This window comes from Oryza glaberrima, chromosome 2, assembly GCF_000147395.1.
Source record: "Oryza glaberrima chromosome 2, OglaRS2, whole genome shotgun sequence".
Taxonomy (NCBI): domain Eukaryota; kingdom Viridiplantae; phylum Streptophyta; class Magnoliopsida; order Poales; family Poaceae; genus Oryza; species Oryza glaberrima.
The window spans coordinates 15,387,879-15,405,844 of NC_068327.1; the positions used below are offsets into that span (position 1 = coordinate 15,387,879).

General features: G+C 39.7%; 2 protein-coding genes across 14 annotated transcripts; both read left to right on the plus strand.

The window, feature by feature from the left end:
- The first annotated feature begins 219 nt into the window (after positions 1–219).
- On the plus strand, positions 220–8,099 carry LOC127763094 (protein ROOT PRIMORDIUM DEFECTIVE 1-like). 12 transcript variants are annotated; one of them, XM_052287694.1, is made up of 4 exons: positions 220–4,132; positions 4,348–4,581; positions 5,161–5,926; positions 6,116–8,099. In XM_052287694.1, the coding sequence occupies exon 1, from the start codon at positions 2,095–2,097 to the stop codon at positions 3,301–3,303; it is 1,209 nt and encodes a 402-aa protein (XP_052143654.1). In that variant the 5' UTR covers positions 220–2,094; the 3' UTR covers positions 3,304–4,132; positions 4,348–4,581; positions 5,161–5,926; positions 6,116–8,099. The 12 variants fall into 12 exon arrangements, with proteins under 12 accessions (XP_052143654.1, XP_052143653.1, XP_052143655.1 ...); XM_052287693.1 differs by having other exon boundaries at positions 5,161–6,218; positions 6,511–8,098; XM_052287695.1 differs by having other exon boundaries at positions 6,511–8,098.
- A 2,191-nt stretch (positions 8,100–10,290) lies between these two features.
- LOC127764396 (uncharacterized) lies at positions 10,291–15,342 on the plus strand. Of its 2 annotated transcripts, XM_052289276.1 has the most exons (3): positions 10,291–10,651; positions 11,973–12,177; positions 12,274–15,342. In XM_052289276.1, the coding sequence occupies exons 2-3, from the start codon at positions 12,060–12,062 to the stop codon at positions 14,904–14,906; spliced, it is 2,751 nt and encodes a 916-aa protein (XP_052145236.1). In that variant the 5' UTR covers positions 10,291–10,651; positions 11,973–12,059; the 3' UTR covers positions 14,907–15,342. The 2 variants fall into 2 exon arrangements, with proteins under 2 accessions (XP_052145236.1, XP_052145237.1); XM_052289277.1 differs by lacking the exon at positions 10,291–10,651 and having other exon boundaries at positions 10,690–12,177.
- The last annotated feature ends 2,624 nt before the right edge of the window (positions 15,343–17,966 follow it).

The following is a 17,966-nucleotide window of genomic DNA, read 5'->3' on the forward strand; positions in this document are numbered from 1 at the left end:
TACACAGGTAATTTCTCGAGACCATTTATTAATTTGATTTAGGGTTGGGAGAAGAACTTCAGGGTGTGACAATTTAAGTGGGTTGATATTAATTTTGGATTGAAGCGGATTGACCTGTGAAGAATTGTGGTTTGTGCTGGAGTGGATGCGGGTTGGTCTGAGAAGACAATCCATAGACTCAGCATATGCGTCAGCCCCCAAAACAAACCAAACCATTTCCCGTTCCACTCCAAACTCTAGACACCATCCGCAACCGCAGAGGCGCCGCCACCGCCCCACGCCGCACAGCTGAGCGCGGTGCGCCGCCACCGCCTCGCGCGGCCAGCGCCGCGCACGGCCACCGCCGAGCCCCGTCACCGCCGTTCGCTGCCACCGCCGAGCGCCGCCCGCGCCGAGCGCTGCCACCGCCGCAAGAAAGCTGGTGTGTTTCTGTTGATGTGATTCCAATCCAAGAGACTGGATTGCAGATTTTCTGCTTGATCGATCTGGAATGTTTCCCTGGCCATGAATTTGTATTTCGGAAGATTTTTGTTGCGTTTTGGATTCTGGTGTGAATTGAATTGAGAAGGGAAAACATCGTTACAACATTTTTCTGCATTCTGCATTTTTGTTTCAGAGATGCATGGGACTGATCCCTTAGTACTCTGTCTGTGTTTATGAACCAAACAGGTTGCATGTCTGAATTCTTCTGCATATAATGGACTGAAGCATTTCGTTTCAGATATGCATATGTGGACTAACACCCAGTATGTTCTAGTATGTTGCATTCTTCAGTTTGTTACACATTTTGTTTCACAGGAGTAGTATGTTTGGAGTTATTGAGTTAAGTTAACCCAATCCTTCCCTGATTGTCTTATGCTTTCTTCTGCATCATGTAGCCATTTAGCTAGTTGACGTAGTAGTTGTGCAGTTGTTTTGCTCTGTGGAGGATCATGTTTGTAACTTGCAGTATTAGGTGTGTTTATGGGCTCCTTTGGAGCAGCACAATATTCACGTAACATCCACGAGCGAATCAAAGGCGTAATGGCTCCAAGCCCTCTATATTGTAGCTGGGATCCATGGATTGAATCCATTCCAGTGAAGTGGACCGAACCCATTTTTCTGCAATGGTTTGGGGTGGGTTGGACTGAAATCTGATGTGGGGTGGGTTGGTTTGGATTTTGGAGGAGAGGAAATGGGGTGAGTTGGTTTGGCATGCCATTCCATGAGGTGGGTTGGGGTGGATTCAAATTGGATCACAGCCCACTGGCAGGCTTACTCCCGCTGCAGCCGCCGCTTCCGCCCCGTGCTCCACCGCCGACCTCTTCCCACCATCCGCAGTCGGCGGCGCCATTGCCGCCTTGCCGAACCACCCTCTTCCCCGCCGCCGACGGCTTCTCTGTAGGCCACGGCACCGGTGAACCGCGCCGTGGGGGTGTGAACTCTTCGCACGAGGGTCAAGGGTGACTTCATCTAATTTTTTGGCCGTCTCTTCGCTTTCCTCCCATTCTCTTCCCCGGAGACAGTTGTGGAGCTCCGGCGAACATGCCATGGCGGGCCTGGCGACGAGAGAGCCGAGGCGAATCAGCGGGGGACAGGTGATGCACCCCGGTTCGATCTCCTTTTCCAGTTTCCCCAATTCTAGCTAGCAGCCAAGCAGAAGGGCTAGGGGAAAGCAGAGAATCGTTGATCCCTCTCGTCGCCGTTACTCTCGTCCGCATCACCCACATTATTGTCCGCGTGGTGTGTGTTTGACGACCTTCCACCTGGTAGAGTTAAGAGTTTACTTCCTCCACCTCGAGCGCATGCTGTTCGATGAAATGCCTAGCAAGGTTAAGGTTCAGGTTCTATCACTTTCTTGTTTCAAAATTGAGTGCCATCCTGCTCTTCTTTGCTATTTTGCACGACCTTGTGAAACAATAATAAAAGAAAACAGTCTTCAATATTTGGTTGTAGTTCTACATGACAAGTTAGTTCATCTTTTTGGTATTACAGATAACAATGCATCGAATTTCTTTGTTGCAGATTGACAAGTCGACATTGATTCACATAACCATTTTTGCATGCCGATGGTGTTTTCTGTGCTCTAAGGTCTGGATCTGAATATACAACTGAATGGCATCTATATTGTTTGGTCAAAGAAATCTGTGTGTCTTTCCCCTGAGAAGGCACATATTGGATGAGGTATACCAGCATGGTCCTTATAATTGTACCATACAGAGGAGGTGGAAAAAGCCAGTTGATTCAGCAAGAACTCGTCTGGAGGGCAGAACAAGGGATCATAAACTGGACAAGCTGATGATTCAACTGAAGAACCTCAGGCTGGCTTTGGATTTACATGAGTTGATATCTCAGCAGAGGAACAAATATGCATCTCTCCAACTCCTCTCCAGGTGGAGACATGAGGTCGGCTTGAACATTGAGATAGGCGCTTTCCTCAAGAAATATCCCCACATTTTCGACATTTATGTGCACCCAATCAAAAGAAATGAATGCTGTAAGGTCACCCCAAAAATGTCTGAATTGATTGCACAAGAAGATGCTGCCATCAGGGAAAATGAGCCTGCTATTGCTAAGCGGCTCAAGAAGCTTCTCATGCTATCGAAGGATGGAACCCTGAATATGCATGCATTGTGGCTCGTAAGAAGAGAACTTGGCCTGCCTGATGATTATAGGTGCTCTATACTACCAAACCATCAGTCTGATTTTTCTCTAAGTTCCCCTGATACTCTGACATTGATCACTAGGGATGAAAATCTTGCTGTAGCTGATGTTGAAGAATGGAGAGCAAAGGAATATACAGAAAAATGGTTAGCTGAATCTGAGACAAAATATGCTTTTCCTATTAACTTTCCAACCGGCTTTAAGATCGAGAAAGGTTTTAGGGGAAAGCTTGGGAACTGGCAGAGGCTTCCCTACACTAAGGCTTATGAGATGAATGAATTGCATCCAATCCGCAATATCGAGCGGCTCGAGAAACGTATTGTTGGCATTCTTCATGAGTTTTTAAGCTTGACAATAGAAAAGATGATACCACTTGAGAGGCTGTCACACTTCAGAAAACCTTTTGAAATGGAGGTAAACCTGCGGGAACTTATTCTTAAGCACCCTGGCATTTTCTACATCTCAACCAAAGGAAGCACACAAACTGTCCTTCTTAGAGAGAGTTACAGTAAGGGATGCCTGGTTCATCCTAACCCTGTCTACAATGTAAGAAGGAAAATGCTAGGGCTTATTTTGTCAGGATGTTGTGGCGTTGATGAAATGGACAGTCCACTTTGGTTTTCTGAGGAGCACAATCAGGAAAGCAGTAACGAGTCATAGAATCACATGTGCCAGACAAATACCGAATGCCTTGTTGGAAGCTCAAAGTGGCATTTGTCAAAGAACTAGCCATTTTTAATCTCTGACATTCTTTACACGAGTACATAAGTTGACCTAATGATGTCACCACTAGAGTTGCTGATAATGGTATGCTACTCTTGAGATGTCAGTGGTAGAGCATCATCTGCTGAGGAATGTACTGATTGTGCAAGCTAAGAAATTCAGTTGTCCTGAAGAGTGACTAGTCTGCACCCAGGGAAAGAATGAATGCATCATGGTGCTTTAGCAGCTAACAAGGAGGAGGTGCTTGAGCAGGATCAGTTGTCAACCTTTGTTCCTGTTCCACAGATCTATTTTTTATGTACAACACTGATTTATTTTCACTGCAGAGATAGCTCCAATGAAGATTTAAGGGCAGTAATTTATGCTTTGGACTGGTCTATCATAAATACAATTATCATTTCTCTAGTGGAAGTTTTTTTTCTTAAAGAGCCAACAGAGGTCAGAAGATCCTCAAAGCAATTGAAAACTTGCTGATTGAGGAGTGCGGCAATTTCTTCCATACACAAATCTCTACTCAGCTCGTGCTGTGTACAATTACATCTTGATGTCAAATTTGCATGATTATTTTATTTTGTTGATCAGTGAATTTCATATTTCAGTGATAGTAACAATGCAGTTGTTTGGAATATGATGTATTGGATAGTCTTGAATTGCAAGGGGAAGTGCAGAATCAACACTGGGCTCTGTTAGAGCTGCAATGGGGCAATCTGAACGGTTCCCGTGAAGTATGTTGCAAATGAAGATTGTGGGAAGGAATTTTACCAAGGTATAATTTTTATTAATCACAGTTTGACATATCAATGATCCCATTTGTTGTCAATGCCAATATTCCATAGTTGTTTTCCTTTGGTTTCAATAACTTAGGCACATTTATAGGCTAAAATGATGTGATGGCCAAGTGTAATTAACATATAATCTCTTATCATTTATGATTGTTTTCTGTTGATCTGCATATCTTAAACCGCTTATTTATCTTACCAGTTTCTGAGGACACATTTTCTTTGCACATGAAGCTATAATTGATCATAACCTCCAGAATGAAGACATCCTAGTTGCCTCCAAGTTGTCCATGATGGTTTCTAATCCAATTGTACAGGAGACTATCTCAAGTTCTATGATGCTATATCCAAGGCCTATCCAGACATTCAAATGATTTCAAACTTTGATGGATCATCTAGGCCACTTGACCATCCTGCTGATTTGTATGATTTCCATGTAATCTTCTTTCCTCCAAATATTTTTTCCATTTTCACTGTTTAAATTATATCTCATGACTTCTAAGAGACTTCTCATTGTGTTTTGTTAAGATCTATACCAGTGCCGCTAATCTTTTTCTCATGATATCACATATTGGGCCTAACTTATGTTTAATGTTTTAGCCCTTGTTTGGATGGTCTGGAATCCCTGGCCATCATGGCTTTTTTTTTTATTTATTCTGGCAATAGATACATCCTTAAAATACTTATATAAAGGTTGGTCTTGCTTGTACCTGTCATTCCTAACTTTGGTAGAATATTTTTAGGACATTGTTTATTTCCATATTCTACCTGAGTAGGCATCTTTATTTATTAAATTACTTCAGAAATTATATCAGCGTATTTGTTTATTAAATTACTTTAGAAATTATATTGAAGTCATAATATTATATGTGCAGATTCCATTAATGATAATGTAGTAGTGTCACAACACTTTAGCAGGCTTTGTTTATCTGTATCATTCTCTACTTCTCTTGCATCTCGATATTGCATATACAGTAAGTATGCTACAAATGGCTATGCTGTGACCTTGTTCCAGGTATTTGTCAGTGAGTATGCTGTTAATGAATGAAAGGATGCTAGCAATGGAAGACTTCTTGCTTCACTGGTTGAGGCTGCTTTCCTTACTGGGTTAGAGAAAAATAGGTGATACCTCTCACTTTCCTTCCTCTCTTTGGATCAATCTCTCATTCCAGATTCTTGGGGCTAACTGAATCACGCATGTGGCTGTATTTAGATCATTCATGACTTCTCCAGGACAAATGTCAATATTGCCATGGATAATTAAGAGTTTATGACCCTATTCAGATAATCAAATTTGAACCAAAGGGAAAAAATCTGTTCAGAAATTACAAGATAATAAATATGCACATATTGATATTGTAAATACTAGTAGTGAGCAGCAAAAATTAATACTCTATCATGAATATACTAGAAGTATCTGTCCTGTTTCTTTGCAGTGATGTTGTTCAGATGGCAAGTTTATGCACCACTCTTCGTAAATGACAATGACCGCATGCTAATACCTTTGGCTTTGCACTGTTTTCTTTTATAACATTCTTGTTGGTCACAAGTTCGTGAATTTGACTAGATCTGAATGTTATGATCAGCTGGAATCCAGATGCAATTGTGTTCAATTCCTGGCAACAGTATGGAACTCATAGTTATTGGATGCAGACATAATATTTCCGTGAATCAAGTGGTTCTGTGATTCATCCGATTATGATCAGTTCTGGCTACTCTGATGCGTTGGCTGCATCTGCAATCACCTGGCAAGACACTCAGATATCTTTCTGAGAGTAAAGGTAGTTAACAATTCCAGTTTCTCCTAACTTACATACCAATACCATTGCAGCGATTCATTAGACAAGCCCCTAAATGTTTTGAATGATTTAGTTACAACGATATAAACTGATTGAACCACTGCATGCTTGCATAACATCTGTTTGGACTTTGGATTTTAGAACATATATTCATCTTCACAAGATCTGTAGATAGTAAACTTTGGGCCAAACACTGTGAACCTCACAATATCTTCAAGCTGTTGTCACATCCGGCAACGTGCTGGATGAAGATTCATTTAGTGAACCAAACAAGGTAAGACAACCATTGCTTTTATCACAAGCTATTCGTTTCATTACCATGCACTGGATTTAGCAATTACAAATTTTAGTCTGCCAGCGCATGTGCAAGCCGCCAAGCCGTATGTCTTCCATTGTCTAGCAATCACCTTTGTAGGTTTATCTGTAAGCTTTCCAGGAACCTGTTTATTTGGTTATATCAGGAATTGTTTCCTACAATTTCTAGAGAAGTTTTATGCAGAAAGAATCACTTTCATTCTCAGTTGTTGGCGAGTTCGTCTAAGTTCTAAAGTATCTTGTGAACGAAGCATGCAGGTCGTGCCGGTAACGAGCGAGCTGCCAGATGCTTCAGAGGAGATGGGAGCATTGCTCGCTCCTTATTCATTCACTTCATTTGACCTCGCTCTGGATCAGTAAAGCAAGCTCGTATTTCTTTCAAAACATACTTCCTAACCAGTTGCAAATGTGGTTAGTCAACATCGGTTAAGATAGAATTTAAGACTTCAGTAGAATATGTTCCGTCAGGAGTGTAGAATGGTAGGTACTGGTACTGTTGTTACCTGACAATCAGAGAGGAAATTCAGGATTCGGCTGTGTTTAGATCCAAAGTTTGGATCCAAACTTCAGTCATTTTCCATCATATTAATCTGTCATACACACACAACTTTTCAATCACATTATCTCTAATTTCAACCAAAATCCAAACTTTGCGCTGAACTAAACACAGCCGAAGTTCGACTGGTAGGAGATGGGCACCTCAACTTCTCAAGTCAATGAACACAACACAATGTTGATGATTCAGACAATAGCTGTGTTTAGTTCAGCGCAAAGTTTGGATTTTGGTTGAAATTGGAAATGATGTGACTGAAAAGTTGTGTGTGTATGACAGATTAATGTGATAGAAAAGGACTGAAGTTTGGATCCAAACTTTGGATCTAAGGCTGTGTTTAGTTCAGCGCAAAGTTTGGATTTTGGTTGAAATTGGAGATGATGTGACTGAAAAGTTATGTGTGTATGACAGGTTGATGTGATGGAAAAGGACTGAAGTTTGGATCCAAACTTTGAATCTAAACACAGCCTAAACACAGCCAATAAACCAAATAGCATAACTTCATGTATAAATGCTGTAGTGAGAGAGGGTACTTGTGCTTATCCAAAGATGGCGGCTTCGATGAGAAGGGAATTCAGCCCGGTCTTATTGAGTTAGAAAAGGATAATGACGCAGTATGTCCTTCTGGGTCCCAATTTGCTCCCTGTTATGAAAGCACGATAAAAAATCATAACTCCAAGATAACACCCATATTTCATTAAATATTAGTTTAAGGTGGGCAACGTATATATTACAAGTAAATGGGATATGATTGTTGTAATGATCTTATGTGATTAGTGTGATATACTTGGCAATGTTCAAATGAAACTGAGCTTTATGTAATATTTACAGTCTATAAAGTAAACTGAAGCAAAAACCAATTTTTGAACAACCAATTACCCTTGTTGGCAAACACAAGTATAGCTGTTGGAATTATAATGATCAGCTGTTGGAATGATAATACATTAACAACTGGTAAAAAGGTACGGCAAGGTATGCATAAATACAAAATAAACCCAAATTCAGAAGCTTGATACAGGCATGTTTAAAATGTACATATGATGTATCAATCTGTATACTATCAAGAATAAAGCTACATATACAAAACATCATTTTCCAATGGATCTGAGATAACAATTCCTTAAATTAAAAACAGGACCCAATCCTATATCCTATATATCTATAAAGCTCATCCCCACTAAATGTAATTAATACTAATTCTCTCTTCTCTCATAAAGCCACATCATCTCAATTGTTTTTAGCCCTTGGATGATTCATCAAGGGTGTAAATTGCATCTCTTCTCCCTAAAAGCCACACCAATAACTCAACCATTTATAACTTTTGAATAATTGATCAAGGTACAAAATATACAAGCACATGAAAGAAAATCATATAGTAAATAAGATATTTTTTTTACAACTCATATCTAACTATTTTATCACACAATTCTCCCGCAGCAACGTACGGGGTACCCATCTAGTAATCCATAACATGCAAACCATTTGTCCTTTCATTTCTTGACTTATTAAGAATCCATTCCTTGCAACATGGTAAATGTGAATGTCAACCGGCGGTGTTCCTCTTTGCACATAGGCGAGATGGAGGCACGGGAAGCCAGCATGTCTCTGCACCGATCTACGGTGAGGCGAGACGGTCGATATTATGCGTTCAAGGCAGGGTAATATGGGGAGGCGATGGCTCCTCTGCCATCGTCACCATCTGGATCTGGGCTGCGAAGGTTCAAGCACCTTCTCTAGCCACCTTTCACCGATTCGGATCCTACTTTCATCATCAATATTGTCCTTGGGAAAGCCACTAATGTCACTTGATGCCAAGGAGGAGATCATTTTCATAACGCCATATATCTGGGGTCGGCCTTGTCAACGCTAAGAGCACTGATATTGGTGAGGCCTATGGGCACCACATACCTTCCTACAGGTGATATCGCTACTGCCCCTCCCACACTTTTATGTCTTTGGGTAGACTTTCCTAGTTCTAGATGTATGGAATAGCTATGGTATTGGAGGCATTGCTTAGAGGCTCCTTGCTGATGTAGCATCCTTGGTGTCGGATCGGCTTTGATGGCTATAACAGCGGCCAGGTCTGAGAATGATTGATTTACAGCTCAGTTACTCCCTGACATTATTTTCGTTTTGGTTTGATGTAAGTCGGCCATGGTGATGTTTACATAAATTTGATCGACAAATTGTATGAGGTGGAATTTCAAACTTAAAATGGTTCATCAAATGGTTTTTGCAATTTTACCTTAATTTAGCCCACTAATGCGGCCCAATGATTCATTTGGTAATTGGTGTGGCCCAAAGACTGATAAGAGTCAGAGCAAGTATAATAGGGGCTGAAGAGCCGGCAATAATAAATCCAAAGGCTGCGTTGGCCAAAAAGTTGATGAGAGAGAGGATCAGCCGGCGATTAATTAAGCGCTAGCGTCACACAATCTCCAAAAAATGTGAGACCCGTTGCATGTTTTCTACACCATACAAAATGAAGATGTGATGTAGAATGAGAGAGAAGATAGAATAAATAAATAATAGACTATTGCAACTAAAGAAAGATGGATAAACTACTTGTTGTTGTATGTATTAACTTTTTACCATGGCTATAGCAGATGTGGCAATTACTGGAGTAAGCGGCGAGCGCTTCTATTAGCCTTGCTCTTTTTGGACTTGGTCAGAAATTTGAGGTCGTAACGAAAAGGATGGTCTCAGACAGAGAAGTATTTCGGCTATTATACGGCACAAACAAAAAAAAGAACGGAATCCTGAAAATTCCTGCGAAATGTGTATTGTGTGTGGGTGTGAACAATCTCTCTTTGTTCCACATGATTTATTTATTTCCTTGTTTACACACATGTTTTTGCATCAATGTTAGAAACAATTGCCTCCTCAACAAAATGGCCAGGACGAGCTTAGCTACGGGGAGTATGGTTGAAATATCACGCTCGTCAAAATCGTGAGAAGTTAGAGATGGTAAGGACATGAACAGTACGCACCGACACATAACTTAAAATCTAAGATTGCTTAGAACGGGGTATTTCTAATTCCGAAATCTATTGATCTGGATCTATGATTGCATTGATATGGAGTACATCATCTTTTTCTATTTTATAAGAAAATAAAAATAAATCTAGAGCTTACAACCTGTAGATTTAGCTGTGGTCTTAAAGAAACACACCATTCTCTCAATTTGTACAAGTTTAGCATCAGCAGCAACCCATCAATCATATTATAATATATAATATGTACATCTTTCTCTCGTTACAAAATAAATCTAATTCTACTATAAATATGGACATAACATTGTTTAGATTCATAATCAAGATTTGATTTTTTTAAATCAACAAGAAAGAAGAAAACAACAACATTATCTAATGCTATGCAGGACATCTAGTTCTACATATAATAATAGTCCTTGAGGTCTCTCGTAAGTAGGAGTATGAAGCAGTACTTTGTTTAATTACCAGCTAAGCTAACACTTGAAAAAGAATTGCCTTTGCAATTTTGCAACTAGTACTAGTTCGTTTACTCTATTCAGCACACTTTCCGTAGCCAACGCAAGGCACTTCTTGAGGCACTGCATCGCGCCCGGCCGCCCGCGGGTCTCGACTAGCCCAGCCGCCGCGCCGCCCTCCCCGTCGCCGCCGCCGCCGCCGTCGCAGGCCGCCTTCCCTGTCTCCGTCCCCACCAGCCGCAGCCCCTCCCCGTCCACCCGCCGCGCTGCGACGGCCGGACTGCCGCCCTCCCGGTGCCCGCAGGCTTAGTGCGGCGGCCGCCGGCAGCCGCCGCCACAACCGGCTACCGCCCGCTCCATTGGCCCAATTTAGAAGGCCTGCGAAATCTCGGTGAGCTCTCTATTAGGCTTGTCTTGGTTAAGAACACAGTGGAGTACTCTAGCCAAGAGCCCGTGCGTTGCAACGGGATAAATTGTGTTTCTAGCTTATTAACTCAAGTAAGCACATACTTAGTTTAAGTAGTACTTTTATGATTTTTCTTATTTAACAAGTATGGTGATTTTGAAATTTGGAGAGAACCAGCAGTGAAACGGGGTGGAGGGTGGTGTAACAGTATAGATTGTGGGGGTTAAATTTCAGTGGTAGAGTTGGTATGGTAGAACGGGCGCCACCAATATTGATATTTTAAGTAGTATAGATATGTGACACATTATTGAGCAATAGTTTATTCATATTTACTGAGGGGGATTTCTTCTCCCATATTGGTGAGGATGATATAGCAAAGAATTCCATGGCTGTGAGAAAACATAGAGCAGGGTAGTACTAGCCCTGTAATATCTATTTATAAGATAACAGCGAGATCTGCCCCCTTTGTGGCATTGAGCCAGAGACGGCTCATCACCTACTCATGGACTGTGCCTTCGCAAGACAAGTTTGGAGCTCCATCTGGAGCAAGCTCGGCCTTCACATGCCTTCGCTTTCTCTTTATCCGGGGCTATTGCTAGATTGGTGGGAGGCTTGCAGGAAGGAGCTAGTTAAGGAGCAAAGACGTAATTTCGATGGCCTTTTCATCTACACAGCCTGGGGCATCTGGCTGCAGAGAAATGGAAGGATCTTCAATGGCATTTACAACATGGTTGCTCAGGTCGTCGAGTCCATCATTGCTTTGTGCAAAGAGTTCGATGAAGCCCTTAGTTCCTAGATGAGCCTTATACGCCTTCTCCTACTCGTTGCAGTTCATTTTCTTAAGATTGGGGTTTCCCCGCCCCCCCCCCCCCCCTTGTTTTAACCTCGCAAGCTGTGAGCGTGCCTACAGGTTGCGTGGCTGGCTTGTAAAACAACCTTTAATTCTGCTCCTCCTTATTTGCAATTGGCAGAGCTCCTGCCGTCTTCCCCTCAAAAAAAAAATCTATTTATAAGATCCTTTGTTTTTGGACCATTTATTTTGTTCCATTTTCAAATTATGAACTTACCTTGCTGATTTTAGACATTTTGTGATTTAACAAATTTTGTACACACATATTGGATTTACGGTATAACTGAAATCTGGTAAGCGAAGTAGGCACATCACTGCTAGCAGTCTACCCTTGCTTCAAATCATATTTCTAATGTGTACAACACAGGGCCGCTGTTCCTCTAGCTAAAAGTCTCGGTAATTGTTCATACATGGCCTGATTTTGGATCATAACTCGTGTGATATTTTTATCAACAGGGTGTTCATAAATCTTGATAGATGGTAGTATCATTTGACTGAAGTACCTCTAGCCTCTCCAGTTAATTTATTGCGAGGGGCAAGATCATGTCGGCGGAAGCACATAAGCTTCGGTTCGTTAGATGCCCAAAATGCCTCCAGCTTCTTGTGGAATATCCATCCATTTCTGTCTACCAGTGCGGTGGCTGTGGTGCTGTTCTTAGAGGTATAAATCTCATAATTTCTGCCATTCGCTGATTCAGTAATATTTACATCTTCGCATAAAACAGTTTTGATTTATATTAAGTCTATAATGATGCAGCAAAGAACCGATTCATGTCTGTCACACAAACTGGATCCAAACCTGATGAACACGACAATATTTCAAGTAGCTTGAATGGGTCCTCTCAGGACAACGAATCAGCTTGCTCAGATGGACAGAAAATTGACTCTTCTAGTGCTCAGCCTAATGAAGACGCTGTGGAGGAAAACATTCCCTCCACTACCAAGGATGCAAAATCATGTGAAGCAGTAAATCAAGAACAAAATACGACCACTGTACAGAGCGTAACCCCTACCGAGGATGAGAATAAGGAGAAATGTCCTACAACTGATGCAGATATCCGAGACACTGGTTGTATGGTCAAAGTGCCACATAATATGTGCACTGGAGCTGATTCTAGTCCTATGTTGATTGACAAAGTAGAGAATATTGGCACAAGTGAAAATACAGACTTGGGAAAAGGTTACAGTTATGATTGTGTATCTGATGGAAATGCTGGTAGTGATGTTGCTGCTGTCCACATTGCAGGTGAGGAACCAGGAGCAATTTCTAATCATAGTATGAAGGGGGAGGTAGATAGTGTGACTGACCAAATATTTTCTGTTAGCAATAAAAATGTGAACTGCAAAGAGTTAGATGAAAGAACCAATCTGTGTAAGGAAACTGAGGCCAAGTCTTGTAATGAATTGATTCAAATGGAGGAGAGGTCACAGCCGAATGAAGGTTTTCATGTTGAATCTCATGAAGATCTGATTGAAGAATTGGAAAGATCTCTATCATTTAGTGATGATGAAGAGAGCTTGTTGGATGCAACTGGCAACAATGAACTTAATGAAGCTCTACAGTTTCAAATTGGTAGCAGGAGATTTTCTCCAGGTAGCAAAATGAATGATGCTTCTCGAAGTGATCCTCATGGTCGACTGATTGAAGAACTGGAGAGATCTTTCAGTGATGCAGAAGAAGCAGCGGAGCAGCATGTTGTGGTTGTGGATAAGGTCATTACAGAGAGAGATTTTGGTAATGAGCATGGCAAGGTTCCAACTTCCCTGGTTGCTGAAAGTGGACATCCATGTGAAGGAAACATCTCATCATATGATGATGGGCATCAGAAATCTGGTCAGAGTTTTCAGCAGAATGAACTAACAGCTGATGAAACTGAAGAAAAGGAGCATGGTCTCTTGGAAAATGACAGCAAGATCAACTGTATTCATGGGAATGAGCATGCCATGGTTGCAGACAATGACATTGCAGAGATTCATAGTGAGCATGATAAGGATCCACAGTTGCTGGATGGTGAAAGTGCAAAATTATGTGAAGGAACCATTTCTTCATTTGATGGACATCTCAAATCTGGACAATGTTTTCAAGAAGATGAGCCAACTGCTGATGGAAATAAACAAAAGGAGGAGAGCCATATGGGCAATAACAATGTGACCGACTGTGCACATGAGGATAATGCAGCTGTTGTTGGTTTCTCAAGCTTGTCAAATGATGGGATTCACTGCAAATCACCTATATTTAATGAGAAAGAAGAAGAGAGATCAGATAAATACAGAGCTAATCAACTTTATCAGGGACTTTCACTTGATTCTGAGGACTTCATGTCAATCCAAAACTTTATCGAGTCACAAATGGATGGGACATCAAGTTCTCTCTCAAGTGGGTCTCCCAATCAAGGAAATTTGTCTCTGAAATCATCAACCAAATTCAAGTTTGATCGACTTGAGCGCCTCAAGAAGATCGATGAGCTAAGAGATCAGCTAAATAGGCTTTGTAGCAAAAAGCGCTTGGAGAATAGGTATCGGATGAAAGGCCTTGAGTACCAGCCACAACTGAGTAGCTACTACGTTGACCAACATAGTCAAAATGTTGATGCAGATTCCATCCAAAGTTCCTCTACTCTAGGGTCCTATTATTGGAATGGAAAGCAACCAAGTTACCCTCCACGAAACCAGTTCTCGCCACCTCATTCATGCACACACTGCCATTTTGGGCATGTGGAAACGCACATGCCACACAATTATGGTGCTTGGGATGAGTTCAATTCGTATTACCAGCCTTCATATGCTGGAAGCTCAATCATTGATCATGACTCACTCAATTCAAGCTACAAGGAGCAGAAGCGAGTGGTGCGAAAGCATATTTTGCGGCCTGTGTCAGGTGCTTCACCATTTACAGTATGCAATAGCTGCTTCAATTTAGTTCAAATGCCATCAGATATCTACATATCCAAAACAAAGATGGGCAAAATGCAGTGCGGCCAGTGCTCCAAGGTTCTTGTATTATCATTTCCTGCCATACACCACGCGTGTGCAAATAGCAGTAAGGAGGTAGCCTCAAAATCAAACAAGCACAAAGGCAGCATAGTCGTTAAGCCTGAGGATGCTGCTTCTCATTCTGCTGAGTCCTTTACTCGAGATCCTGTCAGTATGAATGAAGAATATGGAGCATCTTTCACAAGAAGCTTCTCTACTCAAGCTGGATCAGCCCTTGCTGCCTCACAAAGTGGCAAGAATGTTTCAGATTCGACACTTCATAGACTCATGGGATATGATTCAGCAAGCCAGCTACTACATGACTTACGTCACAGCAAGGTTTATGATGACGGATACGAGAGCTTTGAGTCAATGGTGCCAGTATCCAGCAGAGTATCCAGAAGAAAGAACACTTGAGGTTTTGCAGTGCTCCTTGTAAGCAGGATTATAAGGCAAACAGTTTTGCGGATCCGTTGTTAAGTTCGTTTTTGAAAACATGCGGACATCTTGCCTGCAAATAGTTTCACAGGTTTTCCCATGGAAATCTGAATCCATTTGATGTTATTGTTTGTCAGATTCTTTGGTCATCTTGGTATATGTGCTGTATATTCTTTTGCTGTAAATTTGTTAATATTCAAGATTATAATAACATTTTGTGCTGTTAGTATCTGATGTTTGTATGGAATGTGGCTCAAACTAAATAAATGAGGTGATATTCGGGTATTTACCCATCGTTGCTAGAGCACAAAACGTGATAATTACGTGCATCAGGGAGTATATTAAGCTCCCTCCGTCCCAATATAACTGTCACCATTCACCATTCACTTAGTACTGTTTTAACTTTGATCGCTAACAATTTTTATATAATTTAGATTATGATGAAAAAGTTTAATGCTTATGTTTAGTACTCCCTTCGTCTCATAATATAAAAGATAATGGTGCCATAATATAAAAGATAACTAACAAAGTGGCCCGCGCAAAGCGCAGATTGCGCGGTTAGCATCGCTATAAAATATCCACGTACAATAACATATATACTTCACATTCAATTGTGAAAAAAATATTTAAAATGACAAATGATTTTGAGCTTTGACCTAACTTGACCAAACTATTGTGAAAAAGTATTTAAAATGACAAATGGTTAATATAGTAATTCCCATGTCCTTAAAACAAACACGATGGAATTTTTAGTATTCTCGTAACATTATAATAAATCAAATATACATAAATCCTATGGCATATTTGTTTGTCTTATTTCCCTACATCTGTATCTATAGTTGCATCTTTCCACTACCTGGAATGACATTCTTCCACCTAGTAAAGATGGCATATTGTATTATATATTCATAATAGTTTATAACCTTAAATTAAAAATGCTCTATCGTTATCAATATTACTATGTTACTGAGTATTTTTATATTTTATTTTGTTAATGTTTCTCACAGTTTGGACTTTACGAACTCCTGTCGCATTGGTAAAGGGTTAAGATCCAATCTCATCAGCTAGTTTTTTTAGCTAATTTACGTGATATTTTTTAGCTAATTTTTATCTCATAGTATTAATATAGAACTAATAGAAGAGCTAGCCTTCAATTGTAAAAATGTGGACTCTTCTATCAATATTATTTATTTTAATTCACATTTAAAATAGTTCTAAATCAACTTCTACATAAAATGTTTTCTCACTAATATTTATTTTCAATCTGAAGTTAAGACATTTGTAACTTTTATTTCTACATGGATTCTTTCCCTCAATATTATTTATTTTTAATCCGATTTTAAAATATTTCTAAACTGCACTCCTCCCAAAACTCTTTTCGCTATAATATTTGTCTTCAATCCGATTTTCCTATGTGGAGTCTTTATGTTAGTTTTATTACTTTCAATCTGAACTTTTGGATGTTTCTAAATTGTATTTCTCCATGGACTCCTAACAAAAATATTATTTTTTTTGTAATTGTTAATCCTAAATTCTGAATTTTGTTAATCATATTTATTACATGGAATCTCCTTTTTAATTTTTTTTATTTTACCTAATCATAGATATTTTAAAATTTAAATTTAAATAGACCATATTTTTTCTTAATTGTACTCGTACGTGAACTCTTTTCTCAATAATATTTGTTTTTAACCTGAATTAAATATATTCAAAATTTTATTTCTACTTGAACTTTTTATATTCATACTATTTGTTTGTAATCTGAATTTAAAATATTTCTAAATTGTTCTCCTACTTAACTCTGTCTCCATAATATTTATCTTTAATCCAAACCTTTGTTGTTTCTAAATTTTATTTTTACATGGGTTCTTCTCTCAATATTAACTATTTTTAATTTCACTTCGAAATTCATATTTCTTTCTCCTAAATTGTATTTCTATATGAAGTCTTTTTAAGTAAATTCTATATAACTCTTGTCTCTATTAGTATTTGTTTATTTTTAAAATAAAAAATTCAGAATAATCTAAATTGTACTTCTACCTTCACTCCTCTTCTAATTTTTAGTTTTTATTTTGAATTTCATGTATTTTAAATTGTATTATTTTGACTTGGAGTCTAAACTCTTGTCTGTTTCCACGGTAATACACTATGACCAGAGGGGAGCGTATCCTATGCACACAGGCCCTCACATGTACACACCGTGTACACCAACTAAAAATTATCACAAAAAATTCTAGGAAAATTCATACATATACTTTCAATAGTATTACATCTACGTGCAAAGTCGCATCTTCAAATTCATTCTACATAGAGAATAACAAAAAAGATAAAATTCTGACAAAATTGCAACCTTAAAACTGTCAGATTTTTTGTTTTTTTTTGTTACGGCTAAAATATAATGAATTTGACGTTAAGATTTTAACCCTAGGTGTAATACAATTGAAAGTATGTGTATGATTTTTTCTAGATTTTTTGGTGACATTTTTTAGTTGGTGTGCACGTGTGTACACATGAGGGCCTGTGTGCATAGGATATGTTGCCATGACCAGAGTCCGTTTCTTATTAATGTTTGACAGTTTCATGAATACGTGTCCGTTTTATTTTTTTTCTTGTCATATTTTCATCCGTTTAATATATCCTTGTCCGTTTGACTGATCCTAATCTCATTTCAATAGTTGTCCGTTTCGAGTGTCTTAATATACCTTTTTTTTTCATTTTTTCAGTTTTTAACTAATCCTAATCTAATTCTATTTTTCTTTTTTCTTATTTTTTAATTAATGTGAGGATTTCTAGGCCGTGAGAGCGAACGTGGAGGCTCCTTTTTCTATTACTTTATTAATATAATAGATAGATGGGTGGATGTGACATATCCTAATACCATGGAAGCCCGACTGGCAATGAGTACTATAGATGGTCATAAGGCCCGCTTGGCACGACCCGACCCAGGCACGGGCTAGGCACGGCCCGAGGCGATCGAGCCGGCACGGCACGGTTGGCACTTCAGGTCATGTCGTGCTTGCCCACGGGCTGCACCTGCAC

Excerpts from the sequence above, each read along its gene's own strand:
- LOC127764396 (XM_052289276.1), top strand. The coding sequence starts at position 12,060 with ATGTCGGCGGAAGCACATAAGCTTCGGTTCGTTAGATGCCCAAAATGC. Across the intron at positions 12,178-12,273 it reads CTGTGGTGCTGTTCTTAGAG|CAAAGAACCGATTCATGTCT; the intron begins GTATAAATCTCA and ends ATAATGATGCAG.
- LOC127763094 (XM_052287694.1), top strand. The coding sequence starts at position 2,095 with ATGGCATCTATATTGTTTGGTCAAAGAAATCTGTGTGTCTTTCCCCTG.